Genomic DNA, 20,279 nt, shown 5'->3' on the forward strand with positions numbered 1-20,279 from the left:
TTTGGCTGAGGGATCATTCCTTAAATCCAGGGGTTAGCAAACTTTTTCAGCAGGGGGCCAGTTCACTGTCCCTCAGACCTTGTGGGGGGCTAGACTATATTTTGAAAAAAATATATGAACGAATTCCTATGCCCCACAAATAACCCAGATATGCATTTTAAATAAAAGCACACATTCCACTCATGTAAAAACACCAGGCAGGCCCCACAAATAACCCAGAGAGGCATTTTAAATAAAAGGACACATTCTACTCATGTAAAAACACGCTAATTCCTGGACCATCCACAGGCCGGAATTAGAAGGCGATTGGGCTGGATCCGGCCCCCGGGCCTTAGTTTGCCTACCCATGCTTAAATCTGACTTTTTGAGTCTGGCAATGCCACTAATAGGAACCTCGCACGCACTGGCTCACATTAAGCTGCCGCGTAGCTGCGCGCGAGAGCGAGAAGGTCCGGTTATCGGGATCTTGCAGGCGGCAACTCCGCCCGGGGTGGAACTAAAGGCAGGGTGACCCCAAGATGCCTCACCCCCACCCCGGGGGGTGGAGTGGGGTTTGGGGGCGGGAAGTGCAGCGAGCAACCCGGCCGCGATCGAAGCAGCTTGGAGGAAACCTCTCCCCGGATCTTAGCCAGCAGCAGCCAAGAACTCGGCCCAGACCCCGAGGGGCGGAGACGCAGGAGGAGGCGCCTGCGGAGCCCAGCCCAGCTCAGGGAAGGAGACCTCCCTCTTCTCCTTCCTTCTCCGGCTTTCTCCATTCTCGATCCCAGTTACAAAACTCCTCGTCGTCCGGGGACGGCTTGCTGGGCGAAGATCATGGTTAGATCCTGGGGAAGGCGGGCGGGAAAAGGAAGGGGGCTTTGCTAAAATGCGCTTTTTTTTTGCAAGCCGTCGGAGAATACGCTTTCCAAAAACACGAGGTGCTTTAATTCAAGATCTGTGGGGGGTTTTGGCTGCAAAGCAAATTGCACAGCGCTTCCAAGCGATCTCCCCTACCATCGGCTATGAATATGCCCGTTTTGTAGGGTGAGGTGTGGGAAGGCGGAAGTGTGTTGGGTTGGTGGGGGGGGGGTTTGGGGGTGGGGAGACATGTTGGGAACCCACTTTCTGAGCCAGAACTGGTGGGAAGGGGATGCGGCTTTTGCAGGCGGCCTTGCGCTTGTCCAAACAGAATATGGGGTGTGTTTATATGGCAGAATTAGGGGCTGATCTTTTCATAAGGCGGGTGTTTAGTATGAAGGAGGGGGTGGGGGTCCAGGAAAGCAGCTGTCTGGGGGGCGTGAGTTCCCCTTTATTAGGAGGTCGCCAAACACTGGAGGGAGCTGAGCGGATTCTGTGCCAGGGAGACAGCTGTCAGGAGCAGCTTTGCTTTGCTTATGATATTATGGTTATGTAATCCTTACAACAACCCTGAAAGGTAGGCCAGTGTTATTATTTCCCCAACCCCCCCCCCCCATTGCAGACAGGAGGGGTGGAGGCTAAAGCCGAGAGAGAGAGAGAGGGAGTGGCTTGTGCAAATTCAAGCTGGCAGTGACCCGACTTGTAGCTTAGGCTCTGCTAAGCCAGCTGCCCTGATGCAAGGTGATCTGGGAGGGGGGGGTCAGGTTTGTGGGGTCAGGTTTCACATGGTTTGAGGAGAGAGAGGGTCTCTGGGGTGGAATCGTGGGGGGTCCGTGACTGGGGATGAGGAGGGGGAAATTAGATCGTTATATAGGTCTTTCCCCTTGGTGAACGTGTTGGGAGATTTAAAGCAGAACATGGACTGCAAGAAGATCAAACCTATCCATTCTGAAGGAAATCAGCCCTGAGTGCTCACTGGAAGGACAGATCCTGAAGCTGAGGCTCCAATACTTTGGCCACCTCATGAGAAGAGAAGACTCCCTGGAAAAGACCCTGATGTTGGGAAAGATGGGGGGCACAAGGAGAAGGGAATGACAGAGGACGAGATGGTTGGACAGTGTTCTCGAGGCTACCAACATGAGTTTGACCAAGCTGCGGGAGGCAGTGGAAGACAGGAATCATAGAATCATAGAATCGTAGAGTTGGAAGAGACCACAAGGGCCATCGAGTCCAACCCCCTGCCAAGCAGGAAACACCATCAGAGCACTCCTGACATATGGTTGTCAAGCCTCTGCTTAAAGACCTCCAAAGAAGGAGACTCCACCACACTCCTTGGCAGCAAATTCCACTGTCGAACAGCTTTTACTGTCAGGATGTTCTTCCTAATGTTTAGGTGGAATCTTCTTTCTTGTAGTTTGGATCCATTGCTCCGTGTCCGCTTCTCTGGAGCAGCAGAAAACAACCTTTCTCCCTCCTCTATGTGACATCCTTTTATATATTTGAACATGGCTATCATATCACCCCTTAACCTCCTCTTCTCCAGGCTAAACATGCCCAGCTCCCTTAGCCATTCCTCATAAGGCATCGTTTCCAGGCCTTTGACCATTTTGGTTGCCCTCCTCTGGACACGTTCCAGTTTGTCAGTGTCCTTCTTGAACTGTGGTGCCCAGAACTGGACACAGTACTCCAGGTGAGGTCTGACCAGAGCAGAATACAGTGGCACTATTACTTCCCTTGATGTAGATGCTATACTCCTATTGATGAGGCCCAGAATTGCATTGGCTTTTTTAGCTGCCGTGTCACACTGTTGGCTCATGTCAAGTTTGTGGTCAACCAAGACTCCTAGATCCTTTTCACATGTACTGCTCTCAAGCCAGGTGTCACCCATCTTGTATTTGTGCCTCTCATTTTTTTTGCCCAAGTGCAATACTTTACATTTCTCCCTGTTAAAATTCATCTTGTTTGTTTTGGCCCAGTTCTCTAATCTGTCAAGGTCGTTTTGAAGTGTGATCCTGTCCTCTGGGGTGTTAGCCACCCCTCCCAGTTTGGTGTCATCTGCAAATTTGATCAGGATGCCCTTGAGTCCATCATCCAAGTCGTTGATAAAGATGTTGAATAGGACCGGGCCCAAGACAGAACCCTGTGGCACCCCACTAGTCACTCTTCTCCAGGATGAAGAGGAACCATTGATGAGCACCCTTTGGGTTCGGTCAGTCAGCCAGTTACAAATCCACTGAGTGGTAGCATAGTCAAGACCGCATTTTACCAGCTTCTTTACAAGAATATCATGGGGCACCTTGTCAAATGCCTTGCTGAAATCAAGGTAGGCTACATCCACTGCGTTCCCTTCATCTACCAGGCTTGTAATTCTGTCAAAAAACGAGATCAGGTTAGTCTGACATGACTTATTTTTCAGAAATCCATTCTGACTATTGGTGATCACAGCATTCCTTTCTAGGTGCTCACAGACTGTTTGCTTAATGATCTGCTCCAGAATCTTCCCTGGTATTGATGTCAGACTGACTGGGCGGTAATTATTTGGGTCCTCTCTTTTCCCCTTTTTGAAAATAGGGACAACATTTGCCTCCTCCAGTCTGCCGGGACTTCGCCTGTTCTCCAGGAATTCTCAAAGATGACTGCCAGTGGTTCTGAGATCACATCTGCCAGTTCTTTTAATACTCTTGGATGCAGTTCATCTGGCCCTGGAGACTTGAATACATCTAAACTAGCCAAGTGTTCTTGTACTATCTCCTTAGTTATTCTGGGCTGTGTTTCCTTTGCTGAATCATTTGCTCCAAATTCTTCAGGTCGGGCATTGTTTTCTTTATCGGAGAAGACTGAGGCAAAGAAGGCATTGAGGAGTTCAGCTCTTTCTGTGTCCCCTGTTTGCATTTCACCATCTTCTCCTCTGAGTGACCCCACTGTTTCTTTGTTCTTCCTTTTGCTACGAACATACCCATAAAAGTCTTTTTTGTTGCTTTTAACCTCTCTAGCAAGCCTGAGTTCATTCTGTGCTTTAGCTTTTCTGACTTTGTGTCTACACGTGCTGGCTATTTGTTTGAATTCCTCTTTGGTGGTTTCCCCCCTTTTCCATTTTTTGTACGCATCCTTTTTTAATCTTAACTCAGTTAAAAGTTCTTTAGATAGCCACCCTGGCTTCTTTAGGCACCTTCCATGTTTCCGTCTCACTGGTATTGCCTGACATTGTGCTTTTAGTATCTCCCTCTTAACAAACTCCCAGCCATCATGAACTCCCTTTCCTTTTAGTATTACTGTCCATGGGATCTCACCCAGCACTTCCCTAAGTTTTATGAAGTCGGCTTTCTTAAAGTCAAGAAATTGAGTCCTAGTATGCTTGGCTGCTCCTTTCCGCTGTATAGTAAACTTCAGAAGAGCATGATCACTCGCGCCTAATGATCCTTCCACTTCTACCCCACTAACCAGGTCATCAACATTGGTTAGGACCAGATCTAAAATGGCTGTTCCTCTTGTTGCTTCTCCCACTTTCTGGACAATGAAGTTGCCTGCAAGGCCAGTGAGGAATCTGTTTGACCTTATGCTCTTGGCTGAGTTTGACATCCAACAAATATCCGGGTAATTAAAGTCCCCCATTACTACTATCTCCCTTCCTTTTGCATGCTTGGCCATCTGTTCCAGGAAGGCATCATCTATGTCCTCCGTTTGGCTTGGGGATCTATAGTAAACTCCCACAATGAGGTCACTGTTATTCTTCTCTCCCTTAATTTTGACCCAAATGCTCTCCCTTTGGCTTTGAGGTTCTAAATCTTGGATCTCTTCACAGGTATACACATCCCTGACATATAACGCCACTCCTCCTCCTTTCTTGTCTGGTCTGTTTCTCTGAAATAGATTGTATCCCCCCATTATTACATTCCAATCGTGGGACTTATCCCACCAGGTTTCAGTGATGCCTATTATGTCATATTTAGTTTGCTGTACCAAGAGCTCAAGCTCATCTTGTTTATTTCCCATGCTTTGCGCATTAGTGTACAGACATTGAAGTCCATTAATCATTCCCCCGTGTCTCTTATTTAAGGATTTTTTCCTCCCACTACTAGGTCTGCGTGCTGTTTGCTCCATTTGGTCTATGACATTTGGATGATCGTCTTCATCAATTGATAGACTCCTACCTTCAGGAGCACTGGCTCCCTCCCCCACATTAATCAGTTTAAAGCCCTCCTGATGAGGTTTCTGAGATTTTTGGCAAAAACATTTCTCCCAACCGTTGTGAGGTGCAGCCCATCGCTTGCCAGAAGTCCATCTTCAAGAAACTGCAGTCCGTGATCTAAGAATCCAAACCGTTCCTGTTTACACCATTTGCGAAGCCAGCTGTCCACTATTTTTCCCTCTCTCCCTGGGCCACGTTGTTCAACTGGGAGGAGTGCCTGGCATGCTCTGGTCCATGGGGTCACGAGGAGTCGGACACGACTAAACAACAACAACAACAAAATACTAAGGATGAATACTCTAGGTCGGCGGTTCCCAGCCTGTGGGTCCCCGTATGTTGTTGAACTACAACTCCCATCACCCCTGAGCTCTGGCCTTGCTAGCTAGGGGTGATGGGAGATGTAGTCCAACAACATCTGGGGATCCACAAGTTGAGAAAGGCTGTTCTAGGTGCTTGTTCGTTGGTGCAACGGGGGAATGGAGGAAAAGCAAGGAGCCTTTGGAAGTGGAGGTTGGGAGTTCATCGCCCTCCAGATGTTGATGGACTCCAGCTCCCATCAGCCTGCCAATTAAATAGTCAGGGATAGTGGAAGTTGTAGTCCCAGTGGTCTTTCAGGGCAGGCTGAAGGTCTTGGAAGGAAGTGCAGGAAGGTCCTTGGGAAGTGGATGGTGCAGGTTGGAGATGAGAAATGGTGTCCTTTTGCAAGACTATCAAGAAGACTAGACTGGAGAGGGGGCAGGAATTGTCTGGGATGCTCTATGGGAGAGTAAAGCCCACAGGCAAGGATTTGACTTGCTCTCTTCCCATTGGCTCCCTATGCCAATTTGTCCAAGTCCCTCAAACCCTTTGAGCCTTTGGCCTTCTCTGCAACTTGGCACTGACTCCTCAGAGTAGCAGCAAGTTGGGCAGAAAGGTACCCACAAACACACCTGTGTACACCAACCATGCTTGCATTGGGGGATGCTGTGGGTGTACTTGGGCTTTGGGTCTTTCTTCCTAAGGAGGTCAAGTTAGCCTTCTCTCTGTTAAACTTTACATCAAAAAGTGAAGACTTTTTTATTGGCCCACTGAGATAATTCTTATTCAGCTGCTTGCTTTTTTTTTTTTTAAGGCTCTGCTGTTTTTTTTTTAAATTCATTTTTATTGGGTTTTTCATTTTTACAATGTCTGTAATCATTACATTACATTCAAGTTTCAATTTCCCCTTTCCCTGCTGACTTCCCTCAACTTCCATCCCTGGTTTATTACATCTCATATTACATCCTGCTGTTTATATATACTTCTGTATTATCTTACTATTAAGTTTCTTGTTGTTTTATAAATAAAATTGCCAATGTTTATTTAAATCCTGCCAATAACACTATTTTTTTTTGTTTTTTTCTGCAAATATGATGTAAAAGGTTCCCATTCTTTTTCAAAGTCACTGTTGTCTTTTTCACGTAGTTAATCTGTTAACTTTGCCAACTCTGCATAGTTCATTAACTTCTCTTGCCATTGTTCCTTTGATGGTATTTCTCCAGTCTTCCAGTTCTGTGCTATCAGAATTCTTGCTGCTGTCGTCACATAATGTCTGTTTTTCTTTCGGCAGTTGTCCTAAAATTCCTATCAAAAGGGCTTCTGGTTTTTTAGTAAATGTCATTTTAAAAGGCTCTGCTGTTTTTATTTATTTATTTTTAACTGTAGTTTTATATTTATGCTGAGCTTTATATAGCATGAATGCTGCATATCACTTATACGCTACGCTTTTAACAATGTGTATTATTTGCATGTCGTTTATACGTGCTGCTTTTCTGTGCTAGGGGCTCAATAACCATATTGCTATTGGGGGACCTAGTACAGCAATGTAGCACATATAAAATGCTGTAAATAAAAAATAACCAAACACGCAAAGAGCACTGTTGAAAACGTCATGTGCTGTGCCTTTCCCTAGGTGCCCGAGCTGGAGAAAGCGACCGTCCGAATGAAGGATCCTGAACGCGTAAAAAATGTAATTTCAGCCCTCAGAAAAGGTGGGGTAGGAAAATTCCAGGTGCGTGTTTCTGTATTCATCTGTTTGTCTGCTGTTTGTCGTACCCTTAATTTATCCCTCCCACCCAGCTTCTTCCCAGATGTATTGCACAAGCAGCTGCATGAACCTCGGATCAAATTTTTACCTCAGGCGCTGCCTGGTTTTTGTCTTTATTTACTAGTGAAATGCCTGTCAAATGATGAGAACAGCATGGGTTTAATGCAGTGCTCAGAATGTTTAAGCATATAGGTAACCGTGAAGGCCATAACATTCTGCACCAAGAGAGCCTTCTCCTTAAAGTTGTTTCTTGGGAAATATGGCAATTTGGGGGTCATCTGGATTTCATGTGAAAAGTCAGGTTCCCCAAACAGGTTCTGTTAACTTAATGCTTTCTGCTGGTATCTCTCCAGCCTGCATCAGAGAAGTGATTTAAGAGCACTTGGCAGACTAAAACTCACCAACATCCAAAACTTTATTACACATAGATATAGGAGCTATAGAAATGCTAAAATGAAACCGTGGCAAAGATTGAATGGACTCATTTGTCATGTGTCACCAAAGCACAACAATTGTAGTAAATGGTAACACAGGCTTTTATTTCTTTCTTAAAATTGCACTTATTTGACTACCATGCGTCAAACGTAATTCGCTTTAGCTCGGGTGAAGATGTGTTGAATTTACCGGCCACTGCCTGACTAGTGTATGCTAGATATTGCTTTCTTCAAAGCAAGAAGAAACAAGGTTGTGTTGGCAAATTATTATCTGTCTTAAGCTGAGTTTCCCTCTGTAAATGAAACCTGGCATCCTGTGACGTTGCTGCAAATAACAAATGTTTTGACGGTTTGACAGGACAACTTGGAATGACTCCGGCCCACTGTAACTTAAGAATTTATTTGGTTCCTTCTCAGTCTCAGTTTTGAGTCTGTTTAGTGTGAAGCACCAATCATCAGGTGGAATCACTTGATGTGCAGAGATTCCATCGTGCCTTCCCACCTTCCCAGTTGATAGGCACTGGGAATCGTCCCTTAGCCCACCAAACAGCAAATGGGCAGGCTGAAGAGAGTGCAGTTATGAAAATGGGGAGATCACCTTCCTCCACATTTAAATCACACTCCATGCAGGCAGCTCCAAGCAGCTGTTTGATGAGCTAAGTGAGTGACACTTGACAAATTCAGCAGTGGTGATGGTAGCAGAGGCAGGCGGCATTGAAGGCCTGAAGGCTGCCCACCTGAGATTACTTGGTAACTCTTGAGAGTTACCAATTTCTTGCTTCCCTGAATCTGTAGAGTAGTTTCTTAGGCTAGGCAATGAATCCCTTGTAATCTCTCTCTCTCTCTCTCACACATTTTCCCTCCTTGTTCTCTCCAGGTCATTTCCGATTTTGACATGACTCTGACTCGGTTCGGGTTCAACGGTCGACGCTGCCCTACTTCCTACAGTGAGTCCAGTTTTGGCCCTTTTCTATTTCATTTTTCTCTTGTAAAACATGACGGACTTTTATCTCTCCCTCTTGGTCCCTCCAAGCCTTTGGGACAGTCCACATATATTCCTATTCCTATATATATTCCTATTCCTATCTCTTTTTTAAAAAAATGGTGACATGGACCATACATAACGTAAGAATATTAATCACCATCGTGAGCAGGGCAGTGGGAGCGGGTGCGGGGGGTAACGGAATACAAGTTACAACAATTAATTATAACGCTGTTCACTGCTCCTGCTCAGGCTGCACAGAAAAAGCATTTTGGTTCCTGGAATTCATTCCAATTGTACACATAAAATATGACTGATAGAATTCTACTGGATGTGGTATTAGTGTGTGAAAGCAGTCCAGATGCCATGATGCTCCAGATGGTGGGCACTATCCTGGTGCCCAGGCATCTGCACTTGGTCGCAAGTGGTCAATAGCCAGGTGCAAAATGCGCCTGGCGCCTAGTTAATTTCGAACACTGACCCCAAATGATTCAGAGTTATTTGCAGATGGTACCTGAGTAAATATTTTCACAAGTGGTGGTCCTGGGAGAAGCTACAAGAATTCTGGAAAACAATATTTTACAAAATTGGGCTTATCACAAGTCAGATACTAGACTTACATCTCTGAATGGTGTTATTTCCATATTTGATGAGGGGAACTAAAATGTTACTAAAAATTGTATACGTGACAAAAAATAATAATTGTTATAGTAGTTAACCAGACCTTAATATGGTATTTATAAAAATGAATTCGATATTTGGAATTTGGCATATATTTTTTGTGTGTGTCTCTTCAGATATCATAGATAACAGCCGGGTCATCAGCGAAGAAGGCAAGAAAAAGGTATGAGCTTTCATATCTTGGCATGCTGATATTTTAAAGTCTAAACTGACTTCCCAGTTCCATTCCCTCCTGCTGTTAGGAGCTCAAGGAACCTTGAGTTCTATGAGGGGGCTAAGGTTTTGAAACAGAGAATTCTCCATTCCTTCTATTGAGAGGTTAAGACCTAATGAATGACTTTTTGAGTTCTCTCTATTCTACAGTCTCCGTGTAGGTTTGACTTGCCTGCAACTAGTCCCCCAAGCAAGAAACCAAATAACAGATAACATGAAGATGCTTTTCCTGTTTCTGTCGCCCACCCCCTTGGGGGACTGTACCTTGCAAGTACTGGCTAACGATCAATACCCATCCCATCCTCCTAATATGATAGGGAGCAGGCTATGCAGTTGGTTGTCCCAGTCCTAGCCAGAACCTCCATCTTGGAAAACCTCCATCTTGAAATGTGCGTGTTTTATCTTCTGACTAGCTAAATATCCCCCCTTCCTTTTCTTGATACTGGGAACTGTTCCAGCTAAAAGATCTGCTACATCATTACTACCCTATTGAAATTGATCCGTACCGGACCATGGAGGACAAGTTGCCCCTCATGATAGAATGGTGAGTATTTGTGTCAGAAGAGGTAATGTTTTCCTTAACAGGGAGGAAGGGTGCTTTCTTCCATTACAGAACACACACACCCCAACTCCATTAATGAGAGTTTCCCCCCCCCAATATTTTTTATTAATTTTCCAATTTTATAACAAACATAAAAGAAAAACATTACAAAAGAGCAAACATATATCCTAGTTGTTAAAATCCTAATTTAAATATCATTGTTAGTTGACTTCCTCAAATCCCCCCAGCTGAGTTTCCATAGAACTCATTGTAGCAAGTTTCCAATATCCACTTTCAAATAAAATTAACTTATTCAATTAACATCTTTCGTTCTTTTCATAATATTTTCAATCCAAAATGTTGTACAATTCAGCATATTTTACTCCTAGGCCAATTTGGTACTTACAAGTAATTCTACATACGTTATCTTAGAATATCTAACTAAATAGTCCTTGATATTCTTCCATTCTTCTTGATGCTCCTCCTCTTTCTGTTTGCGGATTCTTCCAGTCAGGTCAGCCAGCTCCAAAAAGTCCATCATCTTCATCTGCCATTCCTCCACTGTTGGTATTTCTTGTAATTTCCAGTTTTTGGCTAACAAAATTCTTGCTGCAGTTGTGGCATACAAAAACAGTCTAACATCTTTCTTGGGCAATTCCAAACCTATTATTCCAAGTAGAAAGGCTTCTGGCTTTTTAATAAATGTATATTTCAACATTTTTTTCAACTCATTATAAATCTTTTCCCAGAAGCCTTTCACCTTGGGACGTGTCCACCACATATGATAAAAGGTACCTTCCTTTTCTTTACATTTCCACCATTAATGAGAGGTTTGAGGATCTTAAAAGGGATCGGGGGCACAGACACATCACCTGAGACAGGTCTGATCTGTGGCGGTCAAGCAAACGCGAGAATCGCTCATGTGCCTGGAGAAACAAACTAACTAGAGGTTCTGTAAGCTCAATAGATACACCCACAGAGGACTCCTGGTCCCTGATAGGACAGGTGTGTGTGTTCCAGGTGGACTAAGGCCCACGACCTCCTGGCCCAACAGAAGATAAAGAAAAGCGATATCGCCCAGGTTGTGAAAGAGTCGGATGTCATGCTCAGGTACAAAATTTGGATGTTGTGTGCAAGAAGAGGTGGGCAGGTGGGATGGGGGAACAACTTTATTTTTGTGGTCTGTGTCCTCCTCTGCCTCAACCCTTCCGGAATTCGCTGTCAGGGCAAGGTGGAATTTTGACACTTGAAATTGAAGTGTGCCATTGTGTTCCGGAGTTTGAGGGCTTGCGATTTTTCACACGCCTACTTGACATACAGAATGCAGATATTTTAAACTTGCGAGAAGCCAAGTTACAGGGAACCAGGCAGAGGGCCTTCTCGGCCTGTAGAACACCCTCCCACCAGATGTCAAAGAGAAAAACAGCTACCAGACTTTTAGAAGACATCTGAAGGCAGCCCTGTTTAGGGAAGCTTTTAATGTTTAATAGATTATTGTATTTTAATATTCTGTTGGAAGCCACCCAGAGTGGCTGGGGAAACCCAGCCAGATGGGCGAGGTATAAATAATAAATTATTATTATTATTGTGCAGTCGTTGGCCGGATTTGGCAAGGAAAAACATGGCTGTGGATGGGGAGATTTGGGGGAGCAGCAGGACTGAAAGCCGTAAACGAGGGAGAAGCAGCCAGAGCCTGAAAGGCAGTTCTGTCACAATTGATAGCATTTATATATCATGTTCGATGTATTCAAAGCATTTCACATTTATTAACATTTAGGCTAGTAGGGTAGGTCAGCTTTATTATCCTTGTGGAAGGGGTTGAGGAGACAGAGGCTTATCTAAGGATCTCTCCACACATTCATTTTTTGTTTTTGTTTTTAGTTAACTGCACAATTAAGATGTAAATCGTGATTACAAGAAGTGTGTCTCATGCATGTACACTAGTTGGTGATCTAGGATTAATGGCGGCTTCCTACCAGTCGAAAGTGGGTTTGTCCCATATAACGTGTGCCATATCCCTACAGCAGAGTGGATTTTCAAGGCAACTGAAATAATAAGCAAAAACGTTGTGTTAAAATGATTGCCAAGCAAAACGTTGTGTTAAAATAATTGCTTTACATAGAGTTTCCCATTGTTATATTGTATATTTCCTTTTTTTAAAAACCATGCTTACATACGAATTGGTTAATTTAATCACTGCAATATTTTTACTGTGTTTGGACATTGCAGTAAGCCGTGGTTTGGTGAGCCATGAATTGAAATAGCCTTGTGTGTTTCACCATTTCAGTCGAACGTTAACACTTCCTCTCTTTCTTGCATTCAGAGATGGCTTCAACATCTTATTTGACCAGCTTCACCAGAACAAAGTACCCCTCTTCATCTTCTCGGCAGGTGTGGGTGATGTGCTAGAGGAGATAATTCGCCAGGCTGGGGCGTTCTATCCCAATGTCAACGTGGTCTCTAACTACATGGATTTTGACGACAGCGTGAGTTGATCCCACTTCACTTTCCCCAACTCCTATCTGCCCTGGCATGGAAGCGGTGTGCCAATCTGAACACCGTGTGTGTGGGTCTTAGAAAGGTTTGGGATGGTATTAATAGGAGGGGGTAAAATGGAAGTCATGTGTGTGCCTTCTGGGGTCAGCCGGAAAGTGCCAGGCACTACCAGGATGAGCAGAATTTTGGTTGTAGTGATAAAAATTATTTATAAGAGACTCAGTCCCAGCTCTCATTGAGCCATCAACACAACCACGCCTCTTTGGTGCTGTTCAGTGAAGAGCATGGGCAAAGAAATAAGGTGGATGAGAGCTTTAAGTGCATATGGCGGAGAATTTGTCACAAAGATGATTGAACAGGCGCTATAGGACATATTCATGTTTACTACATCCAGGTGAGGAATCATTTTGCTGTATAGGGAAGTTTTTTTATGTTTTTGTATATGGAAACCACCGAGTGACTGGGGCAACCCAGTCAGATGGGCAGGGTACAAAGAATAAAATTATTATTATTGTGTCATCAAGTAGTCCACCAGTGCTGTTTGGAGTGTTTTGGAGTTTATTCACACTTGCCTGGTGATGAGGGTACTTGAACCCTTGGAGGTGTGCTGTGTGACATGTTTCCTAGGCACTTTGAAGGTAAAATCACTCATCTCTGTGATGACTTGGATTCCATATTTGTGACAAATTTGGGTGAAGTGTCCAATGCAATGTCTAGGCCAGTTTCGTGGGATCAGTTTAAGTCGTTGAGGCATGAGGATGTAGATAAGGTGCTTCAAAGAAGCACCAAGGCTGTTGTCCATTCAGCATCTGTGCAAGACTTTCCTTTTCCTTTTCTTTTTTTCTATCATTTTTTTTTTAATTTTCTGTTTTACATTTTAGAATATTCATTTAACCAACCTTAAAATTTCAGTGACTTCCCTTCTGCTCTTTCCATGGTTCATTTTACAAAACATAAATCCCTGAATATTTTATATAAACTAAACCATTCAGTATTCCATTATTACATCCATCAAAACTTTTTTCTTAAAAAATGTTTAGGGCTATTCTCATTTTCCTACTCATATTGAAATACTGCCCCTCAATGAGGCCAAACTTAGATTCACAAAATGTTTAGGGGTATGTGTCCCTCTGCGTCCCCCCCCCGAAAAAAGCACTGATTACATCCATCAAAACTTATTTACACTGTTGAATTTATCTTAATGCTGCCCATGTTTTCAAATAAACACAATTTTCCTCCATATATATTCAAAAAACAGTTTCCAATCTTCTTTAAATGTATGTTCTTCTTGTTTTCTTATTCTATATGTTAGGTCTGCAAGCTGCACATTTTCTATCAGTTTGAGTTGCCAGGGAATTCCCAGGTGTTAAAAAAGGTTATTTATGCATGCCACTATTGCGTCTGTTGTTTTGTTAGCCCCAAAATGGAAATTGAGCAAAGTCCCAACTAAAGAAGAATGGCAACTTAAAGACTTTGCTTTTTCAGTGAGCTTTCTAAGAGGAGATTTCTATTTGTGTTGGATCTTGAAGGATTTCTGTACATGCAATTGTTTTAACTGTTTTTATATAGGTGTTTATTGTTTATTGTGAAATCGCCTGGATAAGCTTTAGATGAAATGATTTGTAAATTGAAAAGGACACTGGACATGTGAAAAAATCAAAAGCTTCTGGAACATAGCACTGTATATGATGAGCTTAAAAAAATGTTTAAGTATAACTTTATGAAAAATACAGAAGCTTTTCTACTAGGGATAACCGACACAGGTATAGCAAGAGAAGATCAGAGCGGCAAGGATCCTAATTGCTAAAAATTGGAAAAAAGAAATTGTGCCAACAAAAAAGGAATGGCAAGACAAACCGTTAGAGTATATTGAACTGGCTAGATTAACAGAGGCAATTAGAGATCACACTAGACAAGAGTTTCAAAAAGCATGGGGAAAATGCAGAGAATACTTCACAAAACAGTGCCCTAAAATACATACCTGGACTTGTTTTAATTAATGTCTGCAGGAGACTTTGTGGATATTTAAGTTATAATTAGAAAAATCTTAATAATTATTCATAAAGGAACAGCTTATAAGAAGTAAATAAGGAAGCCAGATACAGGATAAAGGAGGTCTTTTATTTGGTTGTTTGTATTGTTGTATGTTATGCTTATTGTATGTTATGTCCATGTTTAATGAGGGTAGATTTCTATATTGGGGGGGTGGGGGGTTTATGCTATGTTGTAAATAAAATTTCCAATAAAAATTATTTTAAAAAAAAGAAAGAAAAGGACACTTAACGACTTTGAAGTAATTACTGCTGAGTAGTTTGGCTGCACAGAAACACAACACAGAAGCTGCCTATTTCTGTGACTCGTTTATCTCATTTGTTTTTGTGTCCTCCATACAGGGAGTTCTGCGAGGTTTCAAAGAGCCCCTCATCCACACCTACAACAAGAACAACACGGTCCTGAAGGATACAGAGTATTTCCAGCAGCTGTGCACAAGGACAAACATCTTACTCCTTGGAGATTCCATGGGCGATCTCAGTATGGCAGATGGTGTCGTTGATGTGGAGAACATCCTCCGGGTTGGCTTCCTGAATGACAGGGTGAGTTGGGATTACCCAGCCGGGCACAGCTGACTGTGGAAGGGCTGTGAGACAAGGTGAGATGGCCCTTTCGGGTGGCAGACTTGGAGAGCTGGGAAAGTGGCCATCGGTCCATGAAAAGATTGTGCCCCACCCCTTCTTGTGCTGCCAACAAAGGCTTGATCTGCAGAAATTAGCAGAAAAAAAGCATGGAGCATAGCTGTCAACCATCCCTTATTTGGCGGGAAAGTCCCTTATCCCAGTGCTGTGTCCCGCTGCTGTCCCTTATTGATGATGTCCCTTAAATTTCCCGGGTTTCAAAGGAAGCAGCTCCTCTCCCTCCCTCCCTCCCTGCCGGCCAGGGAGGAGGTAGGCTCCAACTGTGTTGCTTGGCTGCGTTGCTCACCCAATAAGGAGTCTAAGAATGACTGGGGGGTGGAGCTTGCATGCCTTGTGCTAATCAAATCGGCCGCGTTGCCTGGGGACTTGCCTTTGCTCAGCGCTTCCCAGTGGAGAGGTGACGGTGGTTTCCCTTGCTGCATCCTCTTTGCCGGGTTGCTGTGCAGTGGGAACCACCGCTTGAGGCTTCATTTGGCTGCTGGCTGGGCTTTCTGCCTTTGGCTCGGAGGGACTCAGAAGTTGAACATACCTGTGCTTGGAAAATCCCTTATTTTGGCTGCTGATCCCTTATTTTCGAGGCTGCTGGTCCCTTATTTTCAAATCTGTAAGTTGACAGCTATGACATGGAGATATGCAGATCAAAACTGGTGTTAAAGGCATCGCTGCGGTAACTGATAATAAGACAAAGCAGTAGGCAAATATGAAGTATCATTCAAGTGGCTAAGCAAACGAAGCATGCAGTTTGCTTCAAGTTGCATTTCTCATGCTCAATTCTCACACACCCCTTTTTGGATCTTTTGCTGCATTCCAGAATTTGTGAGAACTGCAGTCTTGCAGGCAAATGGCACACTTCGTAACAAACAGTAAATCTAACCCTGTGGATTAATTTAAACTAACTTTAAAACACATGTTCTAGTGCAAGGCTGAACTAACAGTTAGGTTAGAGGTTATTTTATTGGCATTGGTAACTGGCTCCTCTTGGGTGATGAAGAACAGGGTGGAAGCAATAGCTGATCTCATGGAGGAACCCCTGAGGATCTTTGAAGTAACTTCAGGCTAGAACACTGCTTGGAAACCACTGTAACAACACTGTGCTAGCCAATGCTGAGTGCCTGTAAGACCTATTCATCCTCCCTATGAAGGTGACCCAGAAACTACAACTAATCCAGAATGCAGCAGCTAGACTGGTGACTCAGAGTGGCCACCGAGACCATATAACACCAGTCCTGAAAGACCTGCATTGGCTGCCAATACATTTCTGAGCGCAATTCAAAGTGTTGGTGCTGACCTTTAAAGCCCTAAAAGGCCTCGGCCCAGTATACCTGAAGGAGCATCTCCACCCCCATCGTTCAGCCCGGACACTGAGATCCTGCGCCGAGGGCCTTCTGGCGGTTCCCTCATTGCAAGAAGTGAGGTTACAGGGAACCAGGCAGAGGGCCTTCTTGGTAGTGGCACCCGCCCTGTGGAACGCCCTCCCATCAGATGTCAAAGAGATAAAACAGCTATCTGACTTTTTGAAGACATGTGAAGGCAGCCCTGTTTAGGGAAATTTTTAATGTTTGATGTTTTATCGCGTTTTTAACATTCTGTTGGAAGCCGCCCAGAGTGGCTGGGGAAACCCAGCCAGATGGGCGGGGTATAATAAATTCTTCTTCTTCTTCTTCACTCCATGTAGGTGGAGGAACAGCGGGGGAAGTACCTTGAAGCCTATGATATTGTGCTGGAGAAAGATGAAACGCTGGACGTGGCAAATGGCATCCTTCATTTCGTTTTGGCCGAAACAGCCCAAGCCACAAAGCCCACTTGCCCTTGACGACAAGCTGCCAAGAGATACTCCCTCTTCCATTTCTTACTGCCCTTTGCTATGCCATAGACACATACCAGTTCTCCCTGTTTCTTGCCAGTCAGTATCCTAGATCATTAAAACTGAGCCGAGCTGACATGTAGCCTCTTCTCTCAACCACCCTGTTCCTTACTTAAAACCCAATCCTGGCTGCACAAGGCAAGACATGTGGAATCGCCTTGCAGTACATTTCTCGGCAGACCAAAATGTAGAATTTGCGAGGAAGCAATCGGGCCTCTAAAAGGCAAGCCAACGCTTGAAGTTTCTCCTTGGTTACTTCTAGATTTAGTTTCAAGGACGAATTTCCAGAGCCAACCAGTTGCATTTAAAATCACCCCAGGGCTATGGCAGCTTTCAGGTTTGAGTTCCTGCTGGTTTCTTGTTCGCAGCAGGCTGATGATGTGAAGGGGTTGTGGACTCCAAACTGGGCTGTTTGCACCTCCTTGTGGCTTTGCCGCATGGTGCAACCTGATTGTGCACATAGCGATCGCTTCATATAAGCAGAGAACACCCAGATTCCATGTTTTGCAGTGGATTCTTGCGAAGTGTTGCTGCAGGTTTGCAGCCTGCTGTCTGCTAGGTGTGGGTCATTGCAATTTCAGCCACTCTGTTCCTCTTTAAGCCACGCCATCCCTGGCTCTCCTATGGCTTCCTCTGTTGCAGCAGACACTTGGACAATGTTTCCTTAATGGCATTGTCTATTTTTTTAAAAGGCCACAATTTGTGTTTATTCATATGCAGTGTCCCCCTGCCCCACTGCTTGTGAAACATCTCTTAAAACGAAAATCTAAACATAATAGGGGGTGCCAATGGTGAAATTCACTTTTCAGTCAAAGCACAAGCCAGTGATTTAAGAGGACATGAATGCTCTTCTGCTGTGTTGAACCAAATCTGATAAAGCTGGAGAAACTCAGGCGTGTAAAGTTGGGTAAATTACCTTGGCTATACTCTTGGCAGATGAACAGCCTAGCTGGAATCCTACAAGCTTGAGGCAAATGTTTTGTTTGGGTGGAACCGGTGTGTGCTGGTACAACTTCAGTTTCCTTTAGGAGTGTAGCTGTTGTTGCACGCTGGATGAAACAAATGTTTACCTTGGGTAGTTTTGCCCTTTAAATGCCAGTTCAAATGTGTGGTAAATCATCTTTTTAAAAGATACCTTGTTTGTTACGGGGGGGGGGGGGAGCTTTATATGATTGGAAGTTTGAAAGCCAGGTTGAATATTCATAATTGAGACGGCACAGTAGAATGGGATATTCTTGTATGAGTTATACAAGACAGTTTTAAATAAGAACAGGGGAATGGCATCTTCTGAGCATTCAATTCCACCCCCTAAAAAACCATGCGTTTTGACAGGGTTTCTTTTGCACTATTTTTGGTTTCACCTTTCCCCTGCCCCAATTTTGTTTTACAAAGAACAAATAACCCCTTCCCAGTTTTCTGCACAGAATACAAGAATGTTGAATTGTTTGGGTGTTTTTGTTTTTATTATTCAAAGGACATGTAAAGATAATAAAACAGAGATTTCCTATTTTGGAAAAAAAATTCGTATGCATATTGCTTGATTGTCTGGCTGCTTTAATCTAAATTCTTTTTCTTTTTAAAAATACAACACCACCACAATATGCAAGAACGTTATGAACCACTCCGTAACCTTTACCAAACCTTTCATGCCTCCCCCTTCTCCTTCAAGAAACCTGGGTCCTGTAGGTTTGAGTGGGGTCTGACAATTGTGCTCGGAGTTCCTACCCGTTGTCACAGAACCACGGGTCCTGGAATGCTTTGAGCCGGGTTGAGGATATGACAAAGCAATTAAGCTCATGGCCTAGTATGCCGATAAATATTTCTTCAAGCCTATTCAAAGCTCTTAGAATGGCCTGCAGCAGACACAACCGCTAAGCTGCTACTGTCTCCGTTGACGTTTGTGCCACACGGGAAAACTATGCAGCTAAATTGCTCCATTCACAAGTTTCTCCGGCACGGCCTCTGTGTCTTCAAGGCCTGACTGAAGTGCAAAAATTCAGCAAGCCAGGCTTTGCCTGGCATGCATTGAAAAGGAAAGCTTTGCATGCTGAATAGCTGAATGTCCTACAGCTATTCTGAGGCGTAGGAGCCCTGCACAATGAAGAAAAGAGCTGGCCAACCTGCCAGCACTCTTTATTGCTGCTGCTGCTTCTCAGGCTGAGCAACCATACTCCTGATTTAGCAAGAGCACAGTTGCCCTGACCTTACACCTTCATCAGAGCAGTAGTGAAACTTCTGAAGAGCTTTTATAACCTACAATAGTTTGGGATAAAGGCAACGAATCTAGAATCTAGTTGCAGAACGCAAGCAAAGTTTGGGCACAACCGACAAACATTTCTTAGAACAAAGGCTAAGGGGACACCAACAAGGCACCTACTGCCATCTTTATTGCAACTGCACACAATACACTGGGTTGTATGCAGCCAGGATTCCAAGATGGCAGCAGGCGCAGACAAAATGGCTGCCGCTGTCGCCTAAAATCTGTCAGGAATTCTAACATCATCTCCCTTGCTCTGCCGTCCCTCTGTTATAAAATGGAGGCGCAGGGGTGGGGGTAAGGAATAGGGAAATATCAAAACCGAAAGAAAGCCGGCGGTCTCGACACCCTGTTCCTCCTGAACACTAAATCCTTGCAGTTAATTTAGTCAAGAGACAAATCAGAACATACCATCCCTCACTTCAATGGAAGGGTGTTAATGCGCATGTCTCACAAGCCGTTTTTTTAAAATAGTAAAACTGGCTCTACTCGTTTCTAAAGTTGGGGATCTTGTAGCCCCCATACTATTGAGAAGCTTTCACCCACACCACGTGCCCACGATGGTGTTTGCTTCCCAGAATGGAGATCAACCAAGGGAAAAAAAATGGCAATAGGCTATGCAGAGCTAGTCATCTCTCTCTTGGATGGTAACAACCACAGCAGTTAGGGGGGCTATTACAGCTCACTGCGTTTTTCAGCGTGGCTACAGCTCCCTAAAGAAAAGTATATGGTAAGGCACAGCCCTATGTTTCAGATTTAAGGTATTTTGCAAGCCCTGAATAATCCCATTCCAGAGTTTTTGGGACTAAAGGATTAGAGTAAAAAACAAAACAAAAACAAAAAACAAAAAGGAGAAGCAATGGGGAATGTTTGCAGGAGGAAATGTGTTAAGTGTTGGAAGAGTTAACTCTCACATAAGACCCAGAAATGGTCAAGCCTTTCTGGAAACCCACAATTGCCAAAAAACCCCACTGACATGCCACACACAACACTGAACAAGGTTGTGGGGCTGTAATCTCTTCAGGCT

The 20,279-nt window shown here is 44.0% G+C and overlaps 1 protein-coding gene across 2 annotated transcripts; it reads left to right on the forward strand.

Moving 5' to 3' along the window:
* The first annotated feature begins 559 nt into the window (after nt 1-559).
* On the forward strand, nt 560-17,071 carry NT5C3B (5'-nucleotidase, cytosolic IIIB). Of its 2 annotated transcripts, none has more exons than XM_080977038.1 (9): nt 560-816; nt 6,957-7,055; nt 8,403-8,472; nt 9,305-9,351; nt 9,860-9,945; nt 10,963-11,052; nt 12,266-12,428; nt 14,832-15,032; nt 16,807-17,071. In XM_080977038.1, the coding sequence occupies exons 1-9, from the start codon at nt 814-816 to the stop codon at nt 16,942-16,944; spliced, it is 897 nt and encodes a 298-aa protein (XP_080833164.1). In that variant the 5' UTR covers nt 560-813; the 3' UTR covers nt 16,945-17,071. The 2 variants fall into 2 exon arrangements, with proteins under 2 accessions (XP_080833164.1, XP_080833165.1); XM_080977039.1 differs by having other exon boundaries at nt 738-816; nt 6,957-7,035.
* The last annotated feature ends 3,208 nt before the right edge of the window (nt 17,072-20,279 follow it).

This window comes from Podarcis pityusensis, assembly GCF_964106645.2.
Source record: "Podarcis pityusensis genome assembly, chromosome: 13".
Lineage (NCBI taxonomy): Eukaryota > Metazoa > Chordata > Lepidosauria > Squamata > Lacertidae > Podarcis > Podarcis pityusensis.